Genomic DNA, 24,973 nt, shown 5'->3' with positions numbered 1-24,973 from the left:
TCAAATACTATTTTTCACCCAATTAATTCCTGAACTCTTCCGCGACCCCATTTCATGCCAGTTTATTTTAAGCTGCCACTCGGCTGGAGACCCGCCAAGAAATTATGAGACGTGTTGGTCCCAGATGCCTCTGTGTTCCCTTTCCAGGCTGCTATGGTTGCCCTTCGAGTCTGCCGGGCAGAGACCAAGGGACAGGGCCTGGCAGGTGGGTGCTAGGCAATTCGGGCAGCCGAGCCTGTCCCTTTGCGCTGGTGGTCAGCCTGCCTCACTCCAATCCGCTTCTGTGGCTCCCTCTTGGGGGTCGCTTGGAGGCTGGGCGGGGCGCTGACGCGAGACCTCTCAGAGACACTGTTCTCTGCCTGAAGGTGGGAACAGGGAGGGTGTGTGAATGGGGAGCTCGGAGAGCACGAGTCTGCTTGTCGGCCCACAGATCTAGCTCCTTGCTCCTCTCAGGAAAGAGATTTTAATGAGGAGCACTGACGAAGACCTGCCCCCACCCTTCCCAGAAAAACCTTTGCCCTCACCTCGGTCCCCCGCGGTCCGAGCCTCACTGATCGCACCCCTCTTGCTTTCTAGCGTATGACACCTGGTGTGGCGTGGCCCATGGATGCACCAGAAAACTGGGGCTCAAGATCTGCGGTAAGTGAAAGGGCCCGCTGGGGCTCGGCAAGGCGACGCGGCAAGGGGTTTTGCGGGCTTGAGAGAGTGGAATGAACGCAGAAAAGGATTCCGGTGGGGTCTGGTTTACTAATATACCTACAGCCCTGACGCCTGGCGAAGACCCTCACCTACAGGCCTTGACCCTCCTGTGCCCCCTGACAGGGCAGGGGAGGCGGGGGGTGGGGGGATGGACCTTTTCTGCCGGCGTCTGGGACTACCTGACACCGCGGGGCTCTCAGTGTGTGGGCGCGAGAGCGCAAGCACAGCGCCCCCGCGCGGCAGCCGGGCTCTTCTTGCCTGGCGCTGGGGCCGTTCCGACCCTTGCGCTCTGTGCTCGCGTTCCGAAGGTCGTATAGAAAGGTGAACTGGTCTGGCTTTTCTGGAGAGCAGTCCTTTGGCGCAGTATCTGCCTAAGGCGGTGGTTGACTCGTTTCCCTTCCCTCATTACCATCGCGCGTTGAAAGTGGCCTCTCTGTCTTGAGATCTTTGCCCCAAAATGCCATAACGGATTCAGATTTCGTTCTTCGGAGCCTCGGAGGCCAAGAGAAAGGATTACCTATAGTCCTCGGTGGCCTACCTAGGGGAGGTGCAGGTTGCGCAGGCCCGAGGGTTTGCCGAGTTTGCCCTTGAAGGAGAGGAGGGAAAGGAAAGGAATCAGGCAAGAGCGGAGGGCCGCAAGAGGGCAAGGGGAGTCAGGCATGATTTGCTGGAGAGGAAGGAAAATAGATCTGGGAGCTGGAAAGGAGAAAGAACCGCTCTCCGGAGACGTGAGGTTCTGAAACGAAAACGCCCAGGCGATGTAAAAAAAAAATTTTTTTTAAGGAAAAAAGATTTGTTCGAAGGGACACAGCCGAGTGGCTTAGGCTGAACAATGAGGACTTGCTTTCCTTGCTACGATTCACCGTCTAAAATCTCTAGCTTTATCAGGCAAGAAAATACGGATGCCCCTGAACTGAGGATGGAGAGGGGGGAAAGATTAACGAGGAGCTTATTAAAGAGCCATCCGTCAGCTGCTGCGCGCCCGCCAGAGATAGCGGCGGAGCCGGCAACGGCACTCCCGCCCTCCCGCCCGCCCCAGCCCGGGAGCGCCCCAGCGCCAGTCAGCAAGCGGGTGCACTCTGGCCCTGATCTCCGCAGCTACCCTGCGTGCCGGGCCCCCGGGCGGCAGTTTGTGGTTGGAGCAAAGAGCGGTTATTAGCAGCCTCTGGGAACCACCCTCCCTTACCGCGCGGCACCCTCCCTGCGTTTCTGGCGCTCCGTCCCCTGGATTCTGGAAGCAACATTTATGGCGAGAAAGGGTTGCTCAACTCCAGATCTAGCCATTTCCCAGGGAAAGCCCAGTCCTGCCACGGGGACCCTGGGTTTGGCCTTCTCCCCAGCATGCGAGGTCGGCAGGGCGAAGATGGTGCTTAGTCCCGGTGCTGGGGCAGCTGGCAGCAGCTGAGCTTTGTTCTATAAATAGCCCCCTCCTCCCATCGCCTTTCCTGGCTTAATGGCCCGTTCCGCGTCAGGTCCCTTCCGCGAGGCGCTGGGCTTCAGCAGCCGTCATTGTCATGCAGCCGGGCAAGCAGAACAGAGCGAGCCCTAGGCGCCCGCCGTGGCGGAGAACAGGGTGGGGTGGATGGGGGTTGCTTGGAAGGAGGGCTGCTTTCCCTGCGGTCCTTGGCCTGCCTGAGGGGCCGCCCTCATCCACCCCATCCTCACCATCTGACCTCAGCCCCGGGCAGTCAGTGTTCCCTGGTGCCTCAACTGCAGGCTGCCTGAGTCCTCAGGTATAAAGGTCTAAACGGCCCTTTTGCTGAACACACCCAAAGTGTCAGGAAAGGGTAAAGGGACAGAAGAGTTGACCTTCTCTGAGTACGGAAATGGAGGCCCCCAAGTTTGCATCAGCATCCCCTGAGGGAGAGAGAGTTCTTGGGCATTTGGGGGCTACAATCCTCAGAGTTTCTTCTGTTTCTACATCCCAACTTCTAACACTAATATCAGGAAAGTTGCAACCCACGTGACAAGAGGACAGGGCCCCTGCACCGTTAAGGGGAAATTGCCTTCTGCTAAAATGCATGCTTCTGGGGCCACAGGCCTCAAGTTTCACATGAGGAATGATTCTGAAAAGGAAGAAAGCACCAGGAGGATTTATTTTCCACACTTTGGGCCAACTCTGGCTTTCCATTTTAATCTAGTGGAGACAAAATGCAGTCTTTGGTTTTGATCGGAATCCACAGCCCTCTTTCCTCCTCCACACACAGATGCCCCCCCCATTCCCTCCATCCCAGACTTTCTGTGGCCTGAAGGGTACCCTCTTGACCTGACACTGTTCCGGGTTGGTTTGACTTTTCACCTTAAAATAGCAGAGGGACTAGACCAAAGATCCTCTTTCCACCTCCTAATCCATTGCTCTGATGCTCTTAAGCTTCTCTAGTGCCCTACCAAGATTCTACCCCAACCTGCTCTCTTACCCCCTTCCCTGGAACTCCCAGGAATGAAGCTGCAAAGAAGACCCTGTGTCTCACCAGTAGTACCCTTAACTCTGGAGTAGAATCCCCTGGGAGAGAGAAATCGGCTATAAGAAACCAGGGTCTTGACCAATGGTAGAAAGTGGGGTGGCTACAGGCATGGTGGCCTAACCTAAATAGGAGATGCGGGGAACCCAAGTTCTGGCTCTAGGCTTTGCTGACTTCCCAGTATGTCCTCGGGCCTCCCTCATTTATCTACATAGAGGTCCCAAACTGGCTGCCAGTTGCGTCCTCTGAGCTCTTTTATTTAGCCCATGCAGTACGTGTGTGTGTTTGTGTGTGTGCGCGTATTTAATTTTGTGTCAGTTGCCAACTTTTAAACAGAGAGACCCTTCAAATATTCTGTATTTCTGGCTTCTCAAAATAAAAAAGGATGGAGTGGGGGAGATCTGGCAGGGTACTTTTAGCTCATAAAAATCAGAAGGAGAGTCCCTTCCTATAGGTAGATGCAATTCGGTGCTACAGCTTGGTGAGGAGAGCATTCAGCTTCAGGACCCATATACTCTCTTGGCCATGTGCTTTTATGCCATGCGCAGCTCACTGCCCCACTTGGAAACAACTGGTTCAAGTCAGGTTCTCTCTCTTTTCCCACAGTCCCCCCCGCCCCCTGCTAACTGGGCCCCCTAGGCCTTTGAGTTTGGGGGCAGCATGAGGAACCAGCAGAAGGCTCTCCCCATAACCCAGAAGTGGAGTCATGACATGGCTTGCCTTCTCTCCTTGAAGCTAGCTAGATTGCTACATCCTGACCAAAGCCAACTGCAGCTTCAGCTCCCCTCTGTTTTGCCTCTTTGCCTCTTAAGAATGTTAAACTGGGTTACCAGTTACTCACAGCCTTAAACTAGGTCCTCACAGCTGGAGTGTAGAACATGAGAGAGCTCAGTCTGCTTTAGTGTCAGGGACTCCTTGTTAGCCAAGGAAGTTGTCAGAAGCATACAGTTCCTTGCAGAGCCTCTCAGAGCCCACAGAGGCCTGGCTCATTTACTTTTCATGAAACTCCCAGTATTTTAGACAACAGATGCCTTCCAAGAAATTCCTATGCCAAAAACAATATACATTAAGCATTTATATGCTTAATGGTTTTTACCACAAATTATAATGCCATATAAGTGGGTTATTTATAAGATCAATACAGGATTTATAGAAAGTACTAATTCTTAGTGTACTCCAGGGAATATGGTCCAGGACTGGGAAGCAGGTTTGAAGTTGTGTCACAGTTGTCATCTTTCAGCCCTATCAAGACACCTCTGAAAATGCCTGTGTCAAAACCTCCTTTGGAGATAACATCCATCACCTAAGTGGAGGTCCTAGGTCCTGCAGCTGTGCAGAGGAAAGACATTTCTAAAGAGTTTCAGGTAGAGAGACTTAAGGATTTACCTGGGAGTGGAGAAGAGCCAACCAGAGGTTAAGGACCTAGGAGAGGGAATTCAATAGGCAGGAGGCAGGACCTCACCTCCATTAGGCCACATGGATCTGGTCTTCTCAGCCTGGCAAATTCCACAGCTTCCTGGTCCAGGAGCATGGGAGGAGTCTTGGAATCCAAAAGCCAGGTGATCCTGCATCTCTCTGGCAAATGAGTGCTGACTCCCAGTTTCGGACTCTGGAGATTTACAGGAGGAATTCAGAAAGTAAGAGAAGAGGTGAGGGAAGGGAGATAAGCCTCATCTTTATGTCTGAGTAGGGAGCTCTATTATAGTGTATTTCCCCCCTTATGATGTCCTTTAGGGCTTTACTGATAAGTTTATAAGGTGCTGGGAACGATGAAGAGCCTGGTTCCTCTGCCTTCCTTTCTTCCCTCCAAAAATAGACCCAGCTCCTGTGTGTAGGAGGACTCTAATCACCACAACCTCCCCCTGCATCCCTCCTTCCTCCACCCTTCACTGCTGAATTGGCAGACTTAGGAAAGTAAATGCAATTCTCCAGATTAACTTGCCTCTCCACGAACCACCTGGGACTTTCCTCCAAGCCTGCCTTGTGACAGAAGTGACTCCCCAAGGATCTTGGTATCTACAAAGACAGCTTTATGGTCACCAAGAAGCTTAACTCTCTTCCTCTTTTCAGTGTGGTGCATTTGGGGCACAGGGCTAAGGCTGAGGCCAAATTGGAGGAGATGCTGAAGGAAGGAGCAGGTCTGCAAGCCCTGAGCTCAGAGGGGAGGGGTGGAGGTACTGAGGAAGGCTGTATGCTCCGAATTAGTAGGGTCTCCAGCCCTTTTGGCTCAACCTTCCTTTCTGTTCTCTGCTGGTGGCGTTTGTGCTGATCACCTCAGTCTGGAGAGATCCATTCCTTCTGAGGAGCAGAGGTGGGGAGCTTTGAATCCCACCTTGGGTTCAGAGTTCATCTCCATAAAGTTCTTGGATGGCTTTCTAGCTTTATTACAACATTGGCCGTCATCTGCCAAACTCTAAGCTCCTGGAGGATAAGGGGTCTGTCTCATTTATCTTTATCAGTTCCCCATCCTGAATGTTTAGCGAAGTGCTTTCCTACCATAGGTGCTCAGTAAGTATTTATAGAATTAAATGTCATGACACATAAGATTTTAAGCTTTGTTTGTCTCTTCCCTCAATACCTTTATTCGAAGAGAGGAGGTAGAACAAGGAAAGCTGCACTTCAGGCTTGAGTCAGAAAAATTACACTTACATTCAACCTGTGAGTTGTACTTGGTGCCCAGAGAAAGCATCTTCCCTAACCCCTAGTGCTGGTCCTCACCCCCTTCTCCTTCTGGTTGCACGGCAGGCCATAAACTCAGTGCTGGCAGCATCCTCTCTGATCTAGTCCATCCCTTAAAACCCCATCCTGGGGCTAGTTACTGGAGTGGAAGCTGTCCAATTGACTTAATTCTGAGTTCACTGTCACTTTCAGAGAGGAGAATGGGCTTTGCTTACTGTTTTTCTCTCTTGCATGACTGGGTCACTGCCACTGATGACACTTGGCACTGCCCCCTCCTTGCCTGAAGGCGAGCAGTGCCAGAGCCCTGATATATAAAGTGCAGACATTCAGCTTCTCTGGAGAAGCAAGAACCCTGCTTGGAGAGTTGACCTGGTTCAGCAGCTGACCCTCTGAGGCTGTAGTTCAGTGCACTACCTCTGACCCAGCTTCTTGTGCTGCAGGCTTTTTGCAAAGGACCAACAGCCTGGAAGAGAAGAGCCGGCTCGTAAGTGCCTTCAAGGAAAGGCAGTCCTCCAAGAACCTGATTTCCTGTGAAAACAGTGACAGGGATGGCCACTTCCGGCGCACGGAGACTGACTTCTCTAACTTGTTTGCTCAAGGTACTTCTTCCCCATCCCCACCCTTACACCCCCACACACCCCCAGCCTTAGGGCTACCCAGTAGGTTCTCTATTTGAGTTTCTTGATCTTTTGCTGAGATTTTACTTCTTTTACCAAAAATGTCATCACTTTCTCTAAACCATTATGGAACTACTTTTCCAACCTTTGAATCCCTCCTTCCTTAGTACCCAGGTCTCCATTGTTTTGGAAGCCGGATGAGGGCAGCCAATAAAACAGTCAGCTCTAAAGGCACTTACAGGAACAAACATGGATTCAGAGAATCTCAGAATCTGAAGGACTGTCACATGTGAGAAAACCCAGTAATTCCCTTGATAGCATCTATCATCCAAAGTTGGCAACAACAACAACAGAATCACCGTGGGAGGCTGTGTGGCTGAGCATCATGACCAAGGGCTGCCCTGAAACTCATTTTCCTTTTCACTAGTTACTGCTGCCCCCACATCAGTGGTCTCAAGGGAGCTCTCTCCATCTCTGTCTCTCAAACAGCTCAAAGTTAAACCCACCACCACCCCTTCCACTAACTCCCTGCAGGCCAGCGAGGCCAGACCAGAAGAGTAAACAAGACATCAGTTAACCTCAGAGTTAATCCTGGAAATAGATACAGAGCATCATGTATAGCCATTCTGCTCTTGAGCTATGGCTGACAACCTCAGTTTGGGCCCCTGTGGCTTTCCTTCCTGATCCCTCAGACTGACTCTATCAAATAGAGGCAGTAACTCAGAGTCACCTGCAGATATCCCAAGGTGCAGGCCCAAAAGGACGCAGTTAAGAGAGGTTGGAATTTCCTCTCCTGCCTTCCTGAGTCCCATCTTCCAGTTCTGGTTTCTTGTCTGAGGACATCACGAGGGACTACCTTCTTCAGGAGAAACCTCAGCCTCTTCCTACAGGGGCCTTCCCCTCCACTGTCAATAGATCAAGCACATCATGACACCAGACCAAAAGTCCAGTGTCTGGATCAGATGTACAGGGACACACCAAGTACTAGGGGGACATGATAGAAATCCCCTCCATCATGCACCTGATAGGTGCCCATTCAGCCTGCAAATGGACAACTGTAGTGTCAGGCTGCTCATGGGTTCTCAAAGCACTCCATTCTGTTTATGAGCAGCCCAACTATCAAGAAGTCTGTGAACCCCCAGAAAGTGTACACAAAACCTCTGTGTATATGCACATACTCATCCTTCTTGGGGAGATGGCACATCGCACAGGATATATATACATATCCTGGAATGATATTAGGCCTATAAAGATATCGTGGCTAACATTAGGGATTTCTGGGCCTAGGTAAGCCAGATGTGAGTCAGGCGATAACCACTCATTGGCTCCCCACTCCCAGATCTGCTTCCAGCTAAGAACGGGGAGGAGCAAACTGTGCAGTTCCTCCTGGAGGTGGTGGACATACTTCTCAACTATGTCCGCAAGACGTTCGATCGCTCCACCAAGGTGCTGGACTTCCATCACCCACACCAGCTGCTGGAAGGCATGGAGGGCTTCAACTTGGAGCTCTCCGACCACCCCGAGTCCCTGGAGCAGATCCTGGTTGACTGCAGAGACACCCTGAAGTATGGGGTCCGCACAGGTAAGGATGAGAGCCAGGCAGACATGCAGCAGCACCCTTGCCCTGCACCACACCCTTTCCAGTTGTGGGGACATTAAACTCATGTTGGCGGATAAACACGAACCTAGTGAGGGAAGGCAGCAAAGTCCTCGGTGACCACATAATGACCTCAAGCAGCGGCAGTTAATAGAAGGCCCCAACACCTGGCAAAAGCCCATCATCATTTATTGTTGTAAAAGTAAATTTAAAAGATATACAGATATACAGTGCTATAGCAAGTTCTGTATAAAGAGTTCTCATTCTTGCTTTTAGGTTATTCACAACCTAAAGAGAACAGAATGACCCATCCCTACTTTTTTATTGCCTCCATTTTCATGCCTATTTTCATTCTGATAAATTGTATCCTTCCCTATCCCTGAAACTGGGAAGAATTGGGCTCATTTCTCTACCTTTTTATATTAGTTTCTTACAGCTGCTATAAGAAATTGCTTAAAACAAGAGAAATTTATTCTCTAGTAGTTCTGGAGGCTAGATGTTCAAAATCAAGGTGTCTACAGGGCCATGCTCTCTCTGAAGACCCTTGGGGAGGCTCCATCCTTGCCTCTTCCAGTTCTTGGTGGTTGCAGGCATTCCTCGGCACTCCTTGGCTAGTAGATAGGTGACTCCAATCTTTGCCTTCACCTCACATAGCATCCTCTCTGTTTGTGTGTCCAAACTTCTCTCTTCTTGTAAAGACACCAGTCTTTGGATTAGGGTCCACCCTAGTCCAATATGGCCTCATCTTAATTTGATAATATCTACAAAGACCCTTTCCAAGTAGGAACCAGGAATTAGTACTTGAGCATATCTTTTTGAGGGACACACACACACACACACACACACACACACACACACACACATACACACCCTTTGCATTTACTTCTACCTCTGGAGTTTAGACACCCTGAGTCACCAAATCCTGTCTCCAACAGGAAGCCCTGGAGGATATCCTCTTGCCTCCTTTTCATGTTACATGAACCCTCTCTAATTAGCAACCTTGGCCAAAGTGGTTACTTTTCAATTGCCTCAAGTTCAAGGACTTTATGGATCTCTGCCTGGCTATTTCTAAGCCTAGGAGTAAAGCAGTGATTTCTTCTCCCTACTATCTTTCTCCACTGCAGCCTGGCTTTCCTGGGCTTGTGGGCAGATAGATCTACAGGAACTGGCAGTCCGTGGCATAGTCACCAATCCAGGGAGGCCCCTGTGGCCCCTTGTTCTTTTTCCTTCTTCCTTGTTCCCTCTTTATTATACCTCTCACTCTTCTTAGTCATTTGACAGCATGACTGGGAAGATGGGTGGTGATAGAGCTGAGTAAGGCTATTAGATGCCAAAAACAAAGTGTTATAATGAAATAAGGAGGCTGGCAAAAGGGGCGTTTTTAAATAAAGAATCCCAAACAGCTTTTGAGGTCTGCCAATCCCACTAGAATAACTGTAGCTTCCTTGAATAACTGCAGGATGGACAAGACTTAATTGTACTACAAACTCTGTGTTTGATTTTTAAAGAAAAACACCCTCTTCAATTTAATCACATCTCACCTTGGTCTGATGGCTAACCCATTCCTGATGGAGCTCGAGTAGTGTTATTTGGCTGGATTAAGATTTCTCCATGTATGTTTTAACTTGACTTGCTTTGGTCCAGTGTTTTTTATATTGTCAGGTTACTCTACATATACTTTCTCAGAGAGATGAGATCATGTAAAACACTTTGTCATTAAAGCCCAAAGTAGTGTTGTCTCTCAAAGAAAAATACATGGATTTGTCATAATAACAACTCACATTGCATATAAAACCGAAGCATCACATGGTCAGAGAAGCAAGGATTCTTATTAGTCCAGTGTATAAATCTACTTAGATATTCACCCTGTAAGCCATTCATCCCTGTTCTTCAGAGCAGCCTCTGGGAACAGATATTTGCATCCACGGAGTATAAAAGCTTCTGCTGCATACGTGCTGTGTTGGCTCTGGCAAAGTGTACGTGGCTGCCGTGTGGATGGCAGTCTTTGGATGCCGGTCACTAATTTAGATGTAGATGCCAGAGCACTAGGGTAAACTCCGCAGGTAGCTAGCTACACACAGTGGAAGATTTTTGTTTTGTTTTGTTTTGTTAAAAATAAAAAAAAAAAAAGAGCATTAATGCTCATCTGAAATAATGAATTGGGTTTGAATAGTGAAAACATAGTGATCTGAGTAAAGTCTGTAAAAGAAATGATGATGGCGTTTGGAGATTTCTCTACAAATGAGCAAAGACTTATGGAAAAAGAACCAGTATATGTAGATTCTCCATGAACTGAGACAGATACTAGTTTGTCCTCAGTCATCGTAAATATGTTGATTTTCTTAGTTTTTCTTTTTAACATTTTACTGTGGAAAATTTTGAACTTATACAAAAGCAGAATAGTATAATAAGCCCTATGTATATAATACCTAGCTTAAACAATTACCAACTCCTGCCAATTTTGTGTTGCCTATCCCCCAGCCCACTCCCCGCTCTACTCTATTATATGTAAACAAATTTCCTTTTTGCATAATATTATTTCATCTACAAATATTCTCCATTATCAAGGATTCTTTAAACAAAAATAACCACAATATCATTATTACATCAAAAACTCCACAAAATTTGCAGTTCCTAAATATCAAATATTCAAGCAGTGTTCAAATTTCCACTTGTCTCATGAATGTCGGAATATTTTTTTTTATTCTAATTCATTTGAGTCAGGACCCAAATAAGTCCCTCACATTACAATTCCTTGATATGGTTCAATCCAAATAGATTTCCCTCTTCACCTCTCTTTTTCTTTTTGAAGTTTATTTGTTCAAAACTTTGTTTTGATAAATTACTCTTCCTTTCTCCCTCTACCTGACTCTAGACCACATGCTGCTCAAAACCACATCTGTCATCTCTTCTTTTTGTTGATTATAGAGAGTTGAAATGGTTAGTATAGAAATTCTGGTATAAGATTTTGGGGGCATAAGGCTATAGCCATAAGAGAAAAGTAAGGTGTTAGGAACATTTTGTTCTTTCCATTTTAACGGACATGAGATACTGTTTCACTTTCATTTGAGGGCATTTGTGTCAGTCTGTCTATCTCTGACCATCTTTTTTCTTTGCCAGGCCATGTGACTTTGATACATTGTCAAATAGTGTGATTGCATTTATTTATGATTTGATCCTGTCTTAAAGTGAGAGATTTTTGTTTAAAGTTTTCAAATGGGTATGGTTTGTATTTTTAAACATATTTCAACAAATTTAATTATGTTACAGGAGATTCATACATACTGTTGACACTGAGCAAAGTAGAGAAAAATGGGCTGGTTTAAGCTATTTAGAGTACTCTACTTGGCTGGAATCTGGCCCCATACTTACACTAAGGTTACTGTTTATGCTTCCTTTATTTTTTCTAAAGGTCAATATTATGTTTGAGGACTCTTGAGATGCAGGAATTGGACTATTCTGATATAAGAAGTCATAGTCCAGACGTTCTGAATGAATCCTTGTCCCACGTGACAAAGAACAAACATTCTCAGAGAGGTGACTTAGACCAGGAACATTCAAACACTAGCTTTCTGACAGTTATTTCAGAGGCAAAAGCAATATCCACTGGAAACACAACAGTCAGCATGTCTTTCTAACACCAATTCTCTGTCACACACCCCTGGATAATATATTGTGTTGACTCCTTCAGGACAGCCAGGCTAAGCCTGCTGATGATGTGGGGGTGAGTTTTCCTGTGAATGCCACTTTAGCCAAAACTTGGCAATAAACCTGAATTTGCTGAGAACAAAGCCTGTGAAAGCATACTCTGGGTTGCAATGAGCTTTAGAGTTATGTAGCAATACCAATTATTTTACCAATAACTCAAGTGAACGAGGCTGTTTCACAGAGGAGATGCAAGCCACTTCAAGAATAAATTTAGTTTAACAGTCACTTGACTAAATATGGGCAAAACACACCAATGCTTGATGTCGTATTTGACTGACACAGAGACCCAGAGAGTGATGGCATGCCCTCAGCATCAGCAACAGAGCTGGTACTTTCTCCAGGTTTGATTTATTCCACAGAGCCACAAACTCTCTCTAAAGCCTACAGCCTTTTCTCCATTAGTAAACTTTGATTTGGAGATTAAATCCTTGGGATATTAAAAGTTGAAACATTTATGGAGAAAATCAGGACCATTCCATCCTGATTTATAATTAAAAAATATGTATGGCAGAGGGGTTCATCTGGAAATCAAATAAGATCACAGAAAGATTATTAGTTTCATGACATTGGATTTTTTTAAACTTAAAAGCAGTACGCTTTAGAAACATATAAGTTTGGGGGACACCAATAATGCTGAAAGTCGATAGAGGGTGAGTCAACCTGACCTTACTTTTCTGTATCCTTGGACAGCCCTATTAGACAGACCATAGAAATGTAGGCTCCATGTGGCCTAGTAGAATAGGCTTTTGCTTTGAAGATAGCCGGGTTTGCCTTGATGCTTGCCTGTTACTCACCTTTCTAGGTCATCCTCGATTTTTCAACCAGCTTTCCACTGGACTGGATATCATTGGTTTAGCTGGAGAATGGCTAACATCAACTGCCAATACCAACATGTAAGTCTCACATATTATTTTCACATAAGCAACCATGATGTGTGATTTTGGCTTGTTACTTTAAAAGTCCAATTCTGATGGTTCTATAATAATTTTATTACATTTTCCCTAGTCATATTTTCTCTTAAAATCATTTAGGCTTATCACAGTTCTGATTTAATAGTAGATAAACAAAAAACTATTTTAAATTGAATAATGTATTTTAATAAGAACATAGATATGAGAAATAATAACTCTAACATTTAAAATTTAGAGTAAATTTCATGTTAAAAGACTCCATATTTCTTAACGATGTATCTAAATAGGTCATGTTTAGGGTATGATCTTGGTCCATTTCCTATCCAAGCACGTCGGCCCTTATCTTTTAGGTCATATTTCTTTTATAATTAAAGCTGCCATAAAGCCACAAACTAATTTGATCAACCTATTGCTTAATTAAAAATTCCAAAACAAAATTTAGCTGGTAGTGATACACTATATATTCCTCTCAAAATAACTGATTGTTTTTCTGAATTTGACATTTTTTTCATACTTGTTTGAATAGGCAAAACCTTTGTTTCTAAGTTCTCATAATTTATATGAAACTAACTCTAAGGTCCTGGTTAGTGGTGTGTGTGTGTGTGTGTGTGTGTGTGTGTGTGTGTGCGCGCGCACAAGTATTACCTGGGTAATCTTCTGGCAATCACCTCATAGTTACACATACATGCTCTTTTTGGAGATGAGGAGAGGTGACAAATTGATGTAGGGTCATCATAGCATACTGAGTACTGTCTTTACTCTCAACACTAGTGTTTTACCACTATCTATACACCCACACAAAGGCACCACATTCTATTAAGTTTTCATGGGAAAATTTAAAAATAACTGCATAAAGAATTATATGGATTTTAGTAACTGTGGAAATATTTAGGAAATAATCATCCACTTTTTAAGTTCATGGTAAAATAGATTTGAAAAATGAATTCAGATGAAAGGGTGGTATTTAAAATGAGAAATTCTATTTGACATCAAGATAGAATGTAAGTTATTAAAGTTCAAGATAGAATGTAAGTTATTCTTTTTCTTAAACTACTTCCAGCAACAAAACCTGAAACAGCACTTTAAAATTACATTTTGATTCGTGTGTGTTCCAAAGCTTATTTAATGCTATGACTCAAAATACTTAACTATATTAAGAAAAGTTTCTATTAATGAAAGATTCTTGCTTTGTTGGCTAATTTAAAACAACAGTGACAAATTTTTTAAAGCAAATATGATAAGTGAAGCCTGGTACTAAGAGGCATAAAAGATTAAACCGATTAAAATTGAAAATGGTTTCCTTGCTCCCTGCTTGCGAGTCATGATTAACTGCACAGTGTCCACATTGGATCACCGAGGCTGCGAAGGGCAATGAGGGATTCAGGTCAAAGACACAGTTGCTGTATGGTCTCCTCTAACAAAAAAATCAACTTTGCAATTTTTACTATAGTATGATTTATGAGTTAAAAATATATTAGCAAGCACAGACATTGTAATATACTAATTATAACTTGGAAAGACACTAATGCTTAATTGGAGCATCACATTAAGAAACAATTTTAAGTAGAAAGTGCAGCTTTAAAAAATAGCTTAACTATTAAATAAATGAGAAAAATAGAGTAAAAGGTACATATCCATTAATATACCTGTATTAGATTAGGCATTGAATTCACCCAGTGTGTATGTTGTAGGCCTCTCAGTTGCAATGCCCTAAAATATATATTGTGCCAAATCAAGGTAAATGAAAGGAGCTCAACCCTTTGAACTATGAATGACCAGATAGTCTCCTAAAAAGTTTTTCTTCAACCAAAAAGATCTCACAAATTCTCCTTTTTTTGTATGTCCTCATAAAATCAAAGTCTTTTACTCTTCCCTTACCTCAGCTCAGCCATGAAACACTAAAATGTGTCTCAGCCATCCAAGGTCAAGGTCAATCCAACTAAATGGCACATAGTAATTGCAGCTGTACTGAACAATAGATATTTATAAAATATGATCCGATTCCAACAGATCAATAGAGAAGGTTATTTAATATAGTGAAATAGTTTCCGTCAGTTCTGGAGACAAGGCATTGTCTGAAGAAGTAATAACTATTATCTAGAAATTGTTCTAAACCAGTTCCCCTGGAAGATCACGAAATGTGGTAGCACTGTCAGGAGCTTATGCAGAAATTTGCTCCCCTGTGACAGTTCCATCTCCAGCTAGGAGCAGTGTGCAAAATAAGTCTGGGAAAGAATGGCAAAAGGCTCTTTGGCAGAGTAGGATTTAATTAACAACATACTCAATTGTTTGACCTGCAGTAGAATTGAGTTTGCATGGTGCTGGTAATAGAAAATAATTACTATATTCCTCAGTGTAGTCTTTTTAGAAGAAGTATCCAGTATCTTGATTCAAGTGGCAAAGTTTCAGGTATCTGACTGTTTTTCACATTTATGCATTTATACCTACCTGTGCATATATCTTTGAGATGTATTCTTTCAAGTAAGGACCCAGTGAAGATCCAAAGAAAACTTTACAAATGTGTAGTTATCCATGGAATGTACAGCTCTTTTCTTCCAAAACAGGGCCACCAGGCACAACTGTACAAGTTGAGATGTGCCCAACTGTAAACAACAGCCTGCTCGCAAGCACCTGAGGACAATACATAATCTTTATAGCAAGATTTATCACAGCCTTTTGTTATGAGGTTATGATTTCAACTGTCTAGTGCTTTATTTTCATAGAAATTACACAGGGTAAATATCCTATGGGAGTTATCAGTCATTTTACACTAGTAGGCAGGTTGTTAGAGAGGAGCCTACAGTAAGTAATTCTGTTTGTCATGGAAAAGCAGCTGTTATGTAAAGGACTTAGAATTCTGACTCTGAAACATACCGAGATCTTAAAACACATCACTGATTTCCTCTGAACCTCAGTTTCCTCTTCAGGAAAATGGAGAATAATAATATCCATCCTACAGAGTGGTTCTGAAGACTAAAAAGGGCACCATTCTTAAGTGCCCAGTGTATGCAAGGTGCAGTGCACACGCCTAGGAATGGCAGCTGTTGCCATTCGAGACCCTCCCATCAGCATCTCGGCTCTTTTGTTTCTATCATCATCTCTGGACACAAGTGGGGTTCATTAAGCAACTTTCACATGTGTTAACTTTTAAGGTGAAGATAGGTCACCTGCCACATCTGTAAGAAGGGAAAATCTAAGGGGAATGTCAAGATAGAGAGTCAACATAGAAAATTATTTCTCTCATTAAAAAATTTTCCAGGTTAGCAGTCGCCAGGGATCCAGATTCCTTGTGCCTTTCTGATCCATATTGTAGCACATGACTCTTATTCTCAGAGTCACCTGATGGTGCAGGCTGGCTGCTGAAGCTCTAGCATCATTCCCATGTTTCACAACTCAGGAAGGAGGGGGTTGAGGATAGAGGAAGGAAGGGCAAAGGTGGAACACACTCTTTCCTTCTGAGAAATTTCAAAAGCACCACATATTTTCTATAGCGTCTCTTTAGCCAGAAATTAGTCCCATGACCACACCTAGGGAGGCTAGAAAATGTAGTTTTGATCTGGGTAAATTGCCACCCCAAATAAAATTGACTGAAGCAAGAGAAGATTGATACTGGTTAGCAACCAGCTGACTCTGCCACAAAGAATACAGCTTCTTAACAATCACTTTGCGTTGGTTCTAAGTGAATCCCACTGGGGAAGTGAGTTGAGCCACTAAAAAACGGCTGACTCACTACCCTACTCAGAATATAGAAAGGCTCAGAAGTCTCCTTTCGTTTCACTTCATGAATGTCATCCTATTGCTTTAAATATTGCTTCCAATCCCATGTTCTTATGCTTCAATCCAGAGCTGTTTGCAGATTTAGTTTCTTGTTCTCTGATTGTGAAATGTAATCTTGTACTCTAACTTCAGTTTCTTCTTAATCCATATTTTGTCTTTCATCTCTCAACTTTATCTGCTTTCATCTGTCATCTGGGAAAGGGGTACCTAACCTAGAGTCAAGGTTACAAGAGGGGAGTGTCCTACAATTGTATACCAAATGATGTGTGTGCCCTTATTTTCTTCCTGCAGAGAGAGACCATAGTTTCCCTAGGAGTTCCAAAAGGGTCTATGACTCCAGTTAAGAACCACTGCTCTAGAGTGAAGTTTAAGGCTTTCTATTAAGCTTTGGGTTCAGGCAGACTCCCACTTGTAAACATGGCCCAGGATGGAAAGGCAGGGTCACAGAAATGTCAGAAACAGGAACTATGTTAGCCCATTTGTCAGGCCTGGCTGAGGATCAACAGCCACAGAACAATATATCTGCTTCCAGGAGATGGTGTCAGAACTAAGTTCATGAGTCCAAATAAGCTTGGTCGTAAATGTGGAATAACTGGTCCTTCAGACCCAGACCTAGAACATATCTAAGGCTAAGAACCAGGTGCTGGATTCATCTTTATAAGCTTCTTCCTCAAGGTTGGGAATGATTTCTTATAACATCTTTATCTCTGTTGCGGAGATGGTTTGGAAGAAGAGTCAGAGACTGGAAATGTGTAACTTACATGGATAAAGGAGAGGAGGATGAACAATACTAGCCACCCAACCCCTATCTCCATGGCCTTTTATTAAGTTTCGCAACAATGCTGGCTTTGTAATTTAATAATAGTTACTCTCAGGTCAGCAGATACAAGCTACAGCCAACTCCCAGATTCAGCCTCAAAGCCACCATTGTGTTCTCAGCTACTTCTTCTTAAGTATGTTTTTCTAGTCCCTAGAGCAAGAAGTCTTGAATCAGTCAGGTGTGTGTGCCCTTCCTGTAATGTGTCCTTGTGTGCAGATCTACATCTCCTTCCCATGTTCTTGTTGCTCCAAGGACCAGACATCCTGCCAGGAACATTCTGTACCACAGGTGTCTCTTACATTTCTCCCTTTTCTTTTCGCTGGATTTTATTTAGCATTACTGAGAACACAGTGGCCTGAGTCTTTCTTAATCCTTGGCTTAAGAAAGAAGAACTAAACAAAGAAGAACAAGTAACAAACAAGTTACTATCCAAGAAGCAAAAGATGAACCCATTAACCCATGAATTTGTGGAATAGGATTTAAATCTTTAATATCATCGACCATGCTTTGTAGCACTGCGATCCCCTGTAATTCAGGAAGCTGTTTTTGAAAAGTGTCAGCCATATATGTTTGTAAGTCTGTAATTAAACTTGAAGCATTACCATACCCCAAAATATGCTGTCTTGCTTTATCCCATTCAAACATACTTTCATTATACAGTGTAGGAGTTATATAAAAGGAAGTCGTATTCCAATCACATTTAAGTTTCACTCGTTTCTGCAAACTAACAATTTGATCTCCTAACAATATAACTGCATGCTGTAAATCTGCCACTTGACTCTGCAATACGGAGTCAATTTGTCTTTGAGAAGTCCATAATTGTTCAGCATCCTGATGCCAGGTTCTAACATATTCAGCAGTCTGTACAGATTGATGCAGAGCCACTCCAGCCACGGCAGCAGCAGCAGCAGTAACAGATGATACCCACCATAGCAGCGATCAACATGCCAAAGAAACTTTTAGCTCTTCTTTTAACATGGTCCCTCAGTTGCTGCAATATCATAGTGGCAGGGGAGTCCTGCCAGGGTTGAGACAATTTAACCGGCATCCATACTCCAGTTCTAGCTCTAAGAATGTATAAACTTTCATGTGATTTGTTAAAAGGAATATAAGAGTTAATACAAGTATAAAAGGAACAGTTTTTACATGAAATATAACCTAAAGTTTCATTCCACTCCACTGTACCCTTCATAATAATATAGGGGAGTCGAACATAGGCTCGAGCAAAGAGAGTAACATTTTGATGAAAGGTGATATGAGAAGAATTCCCAGATTGACTTACGGAACCCTTCCAGGCATGCATCGGAAATAAAGCAACCCCTAACTTCCATATATGATTCTGTAGCCTTTGATGGGGTAGTTGGGGAGATGGAGGGGAAAACCCTCCATTATGCCAGACGACTGTGTTAGTGCAAGTTCCGTCTGATGAAATGCTTACTGAACCATTCTCTACCTCTCGGTGCCACTGCAAATTTACACGTCCTCCTTTCGCTCGGACGGAGCCAGAAGGACTCCAATCAATGGCTCTTCCATAGGAAGTATTAACCAAAACCCGAGCCTGTTCAGCTCGACACTGAGTCCACTGAACCCAATGTTCAAGCGTCTGAACCTTCGGAGTGACACATCATGGTAAATCAGGTGGAGAGGTGTCATCCACAGATTCTGTAACATTTTTAAATCCCTCCATACTTAAGAAAAACAAGTGACCCACCCCAGCATTCTATTTGGAAGTCTGCAAAATCATCAGCCATGCTTGAGCACCCAACTGTCAATGGCGTTAGTTCCTGAGGACTATCCAATGCAGTGGGCCCTTCTAAAACAGAGAACAAATTAGTTAAAGCATATGTGGGGATACCAAGGGAAGGAAGGAGTCAATTAATATCGCCCAATGATTTTTGAAAATCATTAAGAGTTTTGAGAGCATCTTGTCTAATTTCTATCTTTTGAGGAATAATTTTCTGTTGCAAAATTTTATATCCTAAATATTGATAAGGAACAGAATCTTGTATTTTCTCAGTAGCTATCTCGAGCCCATACTTTTCCAGAGAAATTTTTCCAAATAAAAATGTTTCTTCTAATATTTCTTTCTTTTCATACTCAAAAAGAATATCATCCATGTAGTGATACACAAGTCCCTGAGGAAACTTTTCCCTTACTTCTTGCAAAGGCATATTCACAATTGCTTGGCAGTGGTAGGATTATTAAACATGCCTTGGAGTAATACCTTCCATTGATATCGCTGAGTAGGCTGAGCATTGTTTAAAGTAGGAATTGTGAATGCAAACTTTTCTTTATCCTGAGGCTGTGAAGGAATAGTATGAAAACAATCTTTTAGATCTATAGTCTTTAAAAACCAATTTGGGGGAATTAATGCAGTGTTAGGGACCCCAGGTTGCAAAACTCCCATAGGCTGAATGACAGCATTAATTCTTTGTAAATCTGTTAACATTCTCCATTTTCCTGACTTCTTTTTTATGACAAATACCGGTGAATTCCATGGAGAAGACGAGGGTTCAGTATGGTTACTGGCCAATTGTTCGTCCACTAGTTGGTGTAACACTTCTAATTTTTCTTTTGTCAGGGGCCACTGCTCAACCTAGACAGGCTATTCACTGAGCCATTTAAGCGAAAGGGCGAAGCGCTGAGCAGTGGCCTGTACTCTAACTTTGGAAACCCCAAACCACGTCTGTTGAATTTTGGAGTTGATAAGCAGGTTCTTTTGACCCAGGCTGAGAAAACGGAGGCATGGCTGTTTGGCAGCAAACCCATTAGACTCACATCCTTGACTGGCCATTCCTCCTTGGTGTAGTGCCATGTCAGTTGCAGGGCCCTCAGAGTCAGATTGCAGAGGCTGTAAAGCCTGAGAAATTAAAGTGCATAAGGACCAAACAGAAATAGGGATGGGATCCCCTTGTTGATGAGCTCTCTGCAAAGCTCTCATAATTTGTTTCCACACTTTAGCATTTAATTGGGATTTTCCCCTCTGGCTTGAACCAGTAGCAGTGTCTACCCGCATGCAAAAACAATTGAAGAAATTTACTTTTCTTCACTTTTACTCATGAAGACAACAGTAAGTGTTGCAGTAACTTAATATACAGGGACTCTGCATTTGATGGAGAATTTCCCATGATAAAATTATGCCGAAGGTATCACTTACCTTTGAGCAGACTTACCCCTTTTGGTTTTCAGAGTAGTTCTGCACCCTTTTCTTCCGGCCCCAAGTTGGGTGCCACTTGTTGCAGAGATGGTTTGGAAGAAGAGTCGGAGACTGGAAATGTGTAACTTACATGGATAAAGGAGAAGAGGATGGACAATACTAGCCACCCAACCCCTATCTCCATGGCCTTTTATTAAGTTTCACAACGATGCTGGCTTTGTAATTTAATAATAGTTACTCTCAGGTCAGCAGATACAAGCTACAGCCAACTCCCAGATTCAGCCTCAAAGCCACCATTGTGTTCTCAGCTACTTCCTCTAAAGTATCTTTTTCTTATCCTCTTAAGTATGTTTTTCTAGTCCCTAGAGCAAGAAGTCTCGGAATCAGTCAGGTGTGTGCGCCCTTCCTGCAACGTGTCCTTGTGTGCAAGTCCACATCTCCTTCCCATGTTCTTGTTGCTCCAAGGACCAGACATCCTGCCAGGAACATTCTGTACCACAGGCGTCTCTTACAACATGTCTCCTCAGTACGAAAAAGACCACTTGGCAGAGAACGGTCATCGAATAAGTATTTGTTGAACAGAACTGAAAGAAAGGTTTAGGAATTGGGTACCTGGCACAAATAAGCAACCTGGAAAAGATGAGATAAGATAGTCTCATAAATAGACTCTCCCAATCTTGAGAGTAATGGCTATGCTCCTTCTTGGTCTTTAAATAGAAAGACTAGTTCTAAGAGTAAACCTGGGGCCTAATTGATTCAAATCATGAAGTGAACCATCCCCCTGGCCTTCGGTCCCATCATCTCCCTTCCCCACATGGTTCCTGCCTGGCCATCTAACACTGACTTAACTCCAACTCACTTCATCCAATTCTTGAAAAGGTTCTGATATTATGGTATATGATTCCATTTGTTTCTTCCCTTATCCCAGAGAACCTTCTTATTTGGTATTGTGGTAGTCCAGCACACACGATGCCACCAGTATTTATTCACCAGGCAGACATTTTTGCCTTCCCAACATTTCCAAAAATCAGTGACACTATTAACAAGAATGGTTAGAAGCACATCATGAGTTTGCCTCTTGGAACACTCAGTAGCATAGGCTAAACCGGGAATCCTTCTCTTCTTCTTCCTTTGTCAGGCCATCAGACATGAGGGAGTGTTGGTTGCTACGGTGATGGGGCTCAGAGCAGAACTCAAGCATGATTGTGACCTCCAGAGGTGATGGTAACTGAACACATGATTTCCAAGGGTCTTTCTCCTAAATTTCAAGGGTCCTCGTACAGAAAATGGATGTACTCTTTTTGGAAACAAAATTCTTTTACCAACAAATATATCCTGAGTATCCTCCAGGATCTTTTTGTCCTCTTTTACCACCATGTGATTAATTGATTCCTTTTTTTCATGATTAAAACTTAGTAGCTTCACCTGTGTCTTATGTACAATTGTTATCTCGTCTTTGCAAATAGCTTTTCTAAATAATTAAGCCAGCAAGAATTCCTATTAGTCCTCAGCACTGGCATTCAGCCAAAACACCCTAACCAACGGTAAAGTCTCCCCCTATCACTTGGCTAAGTCAATCTAGTCATCTCTCTTCAGCAAGCATGGTCTGTGCTGAGCCAACAGACTCTAATGCTTAAGGTCAAGCAAAAGAAGAAACACAAAGGGCCTCAGAGTCAGTGAATATCTTTGTTTTCTGGCTCAGTTTTCTGTGGATTGACCTTCTTTGATTTCTCTTAAGCCTTACGCTTGGCACCACAGCCTTATTTCAGTGACTAGTCTACCAGACTATACTTCCATATTGAATTGCTTTGAGAAGAGCATAGCTCTTTATGTTTAAATCAGTGTGTTAGAAGGCAAGGCTAACCTACTAGGATATGTAATGCCCACAGTTTGCTGTTTATGTCAGTTGGTCATCTTCTTGTTACTTATAATTGGTAATTAGAAAATCATCACTTATAATTATTCTTGACAGATATTGACTTCAGAGAATTATAGAAACATAACTGTCCTTGGGGATTATCGGTAGAAAAACCATGTAGATAATTATATTGAGATCTTTAAAACCTGGGTCAGTATTTCCAATTATCTTCACAGTTAGCTTCCAGATGTTTACATTGTTTTTAAAAGAGAGACTTTGGCTCTGGGTTTTATAGATTCTACAAGTGTGAAATTAGCAGTCAGTTTTTTAAAAAATGTTGCAAACTAATTGTATATAGAACTTAGAATACATTTTTTTTCAATTAACATTTGCATTATCCTACAATCTTAGAGGTTAAGGGACTCAGAAAAGTCATTTCCTTTCCTTCTATTTCTCTGGGTCGACCACAGCTAAAATATTTTATTCAGAGGAGAATTTATTTTATTGGTGAAAAATCACAGAGCAGGCACTTCTACCACTTCTTTTGTTAACCCAGGCTGGTTTCTGATATTTTATGATTGGTGACTTAAATGTATTTCCAGGAAATGAATTGTTTTAGTGGTTTTGAACCTTTTTTAGAACCTAAGTACAAATACTAAGTCAATCACCTGTGTTCCCCAAATAAGTGGTTGACATCTTTATTTCCATTCATTTTTATCACCTTTCCAGGTTTACATATGAAATTGCTCCGGTGTTTGTCCTCATGGAGCAAATAACACTTAAGAAGATGAGAGAGATAATTGGATGGTCAAATAAAGATGGTGATGGGATATTTTCTCCTGGTAAGTTTCTGTTCATTTTCCCTGACTCTCTTCAAGTTTTGCAGTATGGATCCTTAGGACCCTTTTGAGAATACTAAACATAAAGTGAGTGTGTGAAAGAATCATGACCTTAAAAAATTTTTGTTAGACTCTGCCTTTCTATCTTTGTCAGAGTGAAGGCTAGCAAGAATGCTACATTCTTTGTGTACTAAATAACAAATTCTGTGCCTAAACCCATACAAACTGACAAAGACTGTGTCTAAATCATGCTAAACGACTTTGGAAATCAATGGCAGTTTGATCAAGATGGGGATCAGTGAATCAGATTATCAATTGACTAATCGGTTTTGGCCAAATTAGTGTATCTACTTTGAATTTCTCATTTGATGTAGGTATGATAAGAATCTTTAAAACAAGGACAGATGTTCTCGTAGGTAGGAACGAGTTTGAGATGATATCACAGACAGTGCAATTATATGCAAGAGGAAGAGAAGAAATAAGAGTTGTACTTGTCCGAACAATTCAAGCAGACCACAAATTTGCCTATTTAATTGTCAGGTAATTGAAGGTAATTGATGCAAAAGCGATTAGTTTGTGTTGGCCAGACATGCCTAGCTACCTAATTGCATCTTTAAGTAAACATAAGTTTGGTTTTATTTTAATCAATAAAGAGCTCTATTAAATGGCTTAACAACTAGCTGGGCTGTTCTTTGAGCAGAGTATCCAGGCAATGTCACAGTTTCCTTTAGTAGGCTCCATTATTCTCTTTTTCTCTGTCTTTCTGACAGAGAACAAATTTATCTTTGTTCAGTAAATAGATTGAGCAGAAAGTAGAGGCAGAGAAATTGTAACTCACCTATCTCTTTGTAGCACTGCCAGCACTACCTCATATTTCTGTCTAGGATTCAGGTGGGATAGGCACTGGAACACTTGAATCACCTCCAGCCAAATTGCCTAGATGGCTCTGGTAATGAATGTGACTACTGTATTCACAGGGCAAAGGGTCTAGAGGAAAGCTCTGGCAATAGGAAAGCCACAAAACCTATGAGGATATTGTCCTTCCCCTTTCTGACCTCCCTTGTCTCTGGAGACATCAGCTCACTCTTTGCTGTTAGAAGCTATAATGGAGGAGCTCCAACACCTCCCAATGTGTCTGCTTGCTGCTAGGGGGAGCCATATCCAACATGTACAGCATCATGGCTGCTCGCTACAAGTACTTCCCGGAAGTTAAGACAAAGGGCATGGCGGCTGTGCCCAAACTGGTTCTCTTCACCTCAGAACATGTGAGTTGGGTGCTCTTGCTCATGGATTGTGGTGTTTCTCAAAGGACTATCTAATGTCTAACCTTAAGCTTCTGTTTATTGCAGAGTCACTATTCCATAAAGAAGGCTGGGGCTGCACTTGGGTTTGGAACCGACAATGTGATTTTGATAAAGTGCAGTGAAAGGTAGGCAGGGGAGAGCAAATATTAGATTCTTGATGTATTAAATGTGTTCATCTGTTAAATTTGTTTTATTGTGCTTAAGGACTGACTAAGTACAGTGTGCCAAGCTGCTAATGGTCTGTTGAAAATATCCGATTAAATTACTTTTTGCTGCAGCCGAAGTTTTTTTCATGTGCAATCTCATTGATTCTTCATTTTCATTTCTCTCCTTTTATAATAATTACAGAGGGAAGATCATTCCTGCTGATTTAGAGGCAAAAATTCTTGAAGCCAAACAAAAGGTATGTACTCTATGATAAATATAAACTCTGATGAATACAAAATTTAAAATATTCTTTCTTACCTAGGCAGTAAATATTTTTGATAATGTAAGAGGTCATTTTATTGTATTTCTAAAATTCTATTCTCAGATGTTTGTTTATT

At 42.8% G+C, this 24,973-nt stretch overlaps 1 protein-coding gene and 1 pseudogene across 2 annotated transcripts in view; one reads left to right on the top strand and one right to left on the bottom strand.

Moving 5' to 3' along the window:
• GAD1 (glutamate decarboxylase 1) overlaps positions 1-24,973 on the top strand; it is a 42,285-nt gene that overhangs the window by 4,840 nt on the left and 12,472 nt on the right. For both annotated transcript variants that reach the window (XM_016165450.2, XM_016165451.2), the window contains exons 3-10: positions 577-639; positions 6,281-6,439; positions 7,797-8,039; positions 12,565-12,655; positions 23,015-23,127; positions 24,274-24,389; positions 24,474-24,553; positions 24,777-24,831. In XM_016165450.2, the coding sequence (XP_016020936.2) occupies positions 577-639; positions 6,281-6,439; positions 7,797-8,039; positions 12,565-12,655; positions 23,015-23,127; positions 24,274-24,389; positions 24,474-24,553; positions 24,777-24,831 (920 nt within the window). The remainder of the gene's footprint in view (positions 1-576; positions 640-6,280; positions 6,440-7,796; positions 8,040-12,564; positions 12,656-23,014; positions 23,128-24,273; positions 24,390-24,473; positions 24,554-24,776; positions 24,832-24,973) is intronic.
• On the bottom strand, positions 16,003-18,418 carry LOC118613749 (annotated as a pseudogene).

Source organism: Rousettus aegyptiacus, unplaced genomic scaffold (assembly GCF_014176215.1).
Source record: "Rousettus aegyptiacus isolate mRouAeg1 unplaced genomic scaffold, mRouAeg1.p scaffold_m13_p_2, whole genome shotgun sequence".
Taxonomy (NCBI): domain Eukaryota; kingdom Metazoa; phylum Chordata; class Mammalia; order Chiroptera; family Pteropodidae; genus Rousettus; species Rousettus aegyptiacus.
The sequence above is the reverse complement of the archived record's forward strand: the minus strand, read 5'-3'. Positions and strand labels throughout refer to the sequence as shown.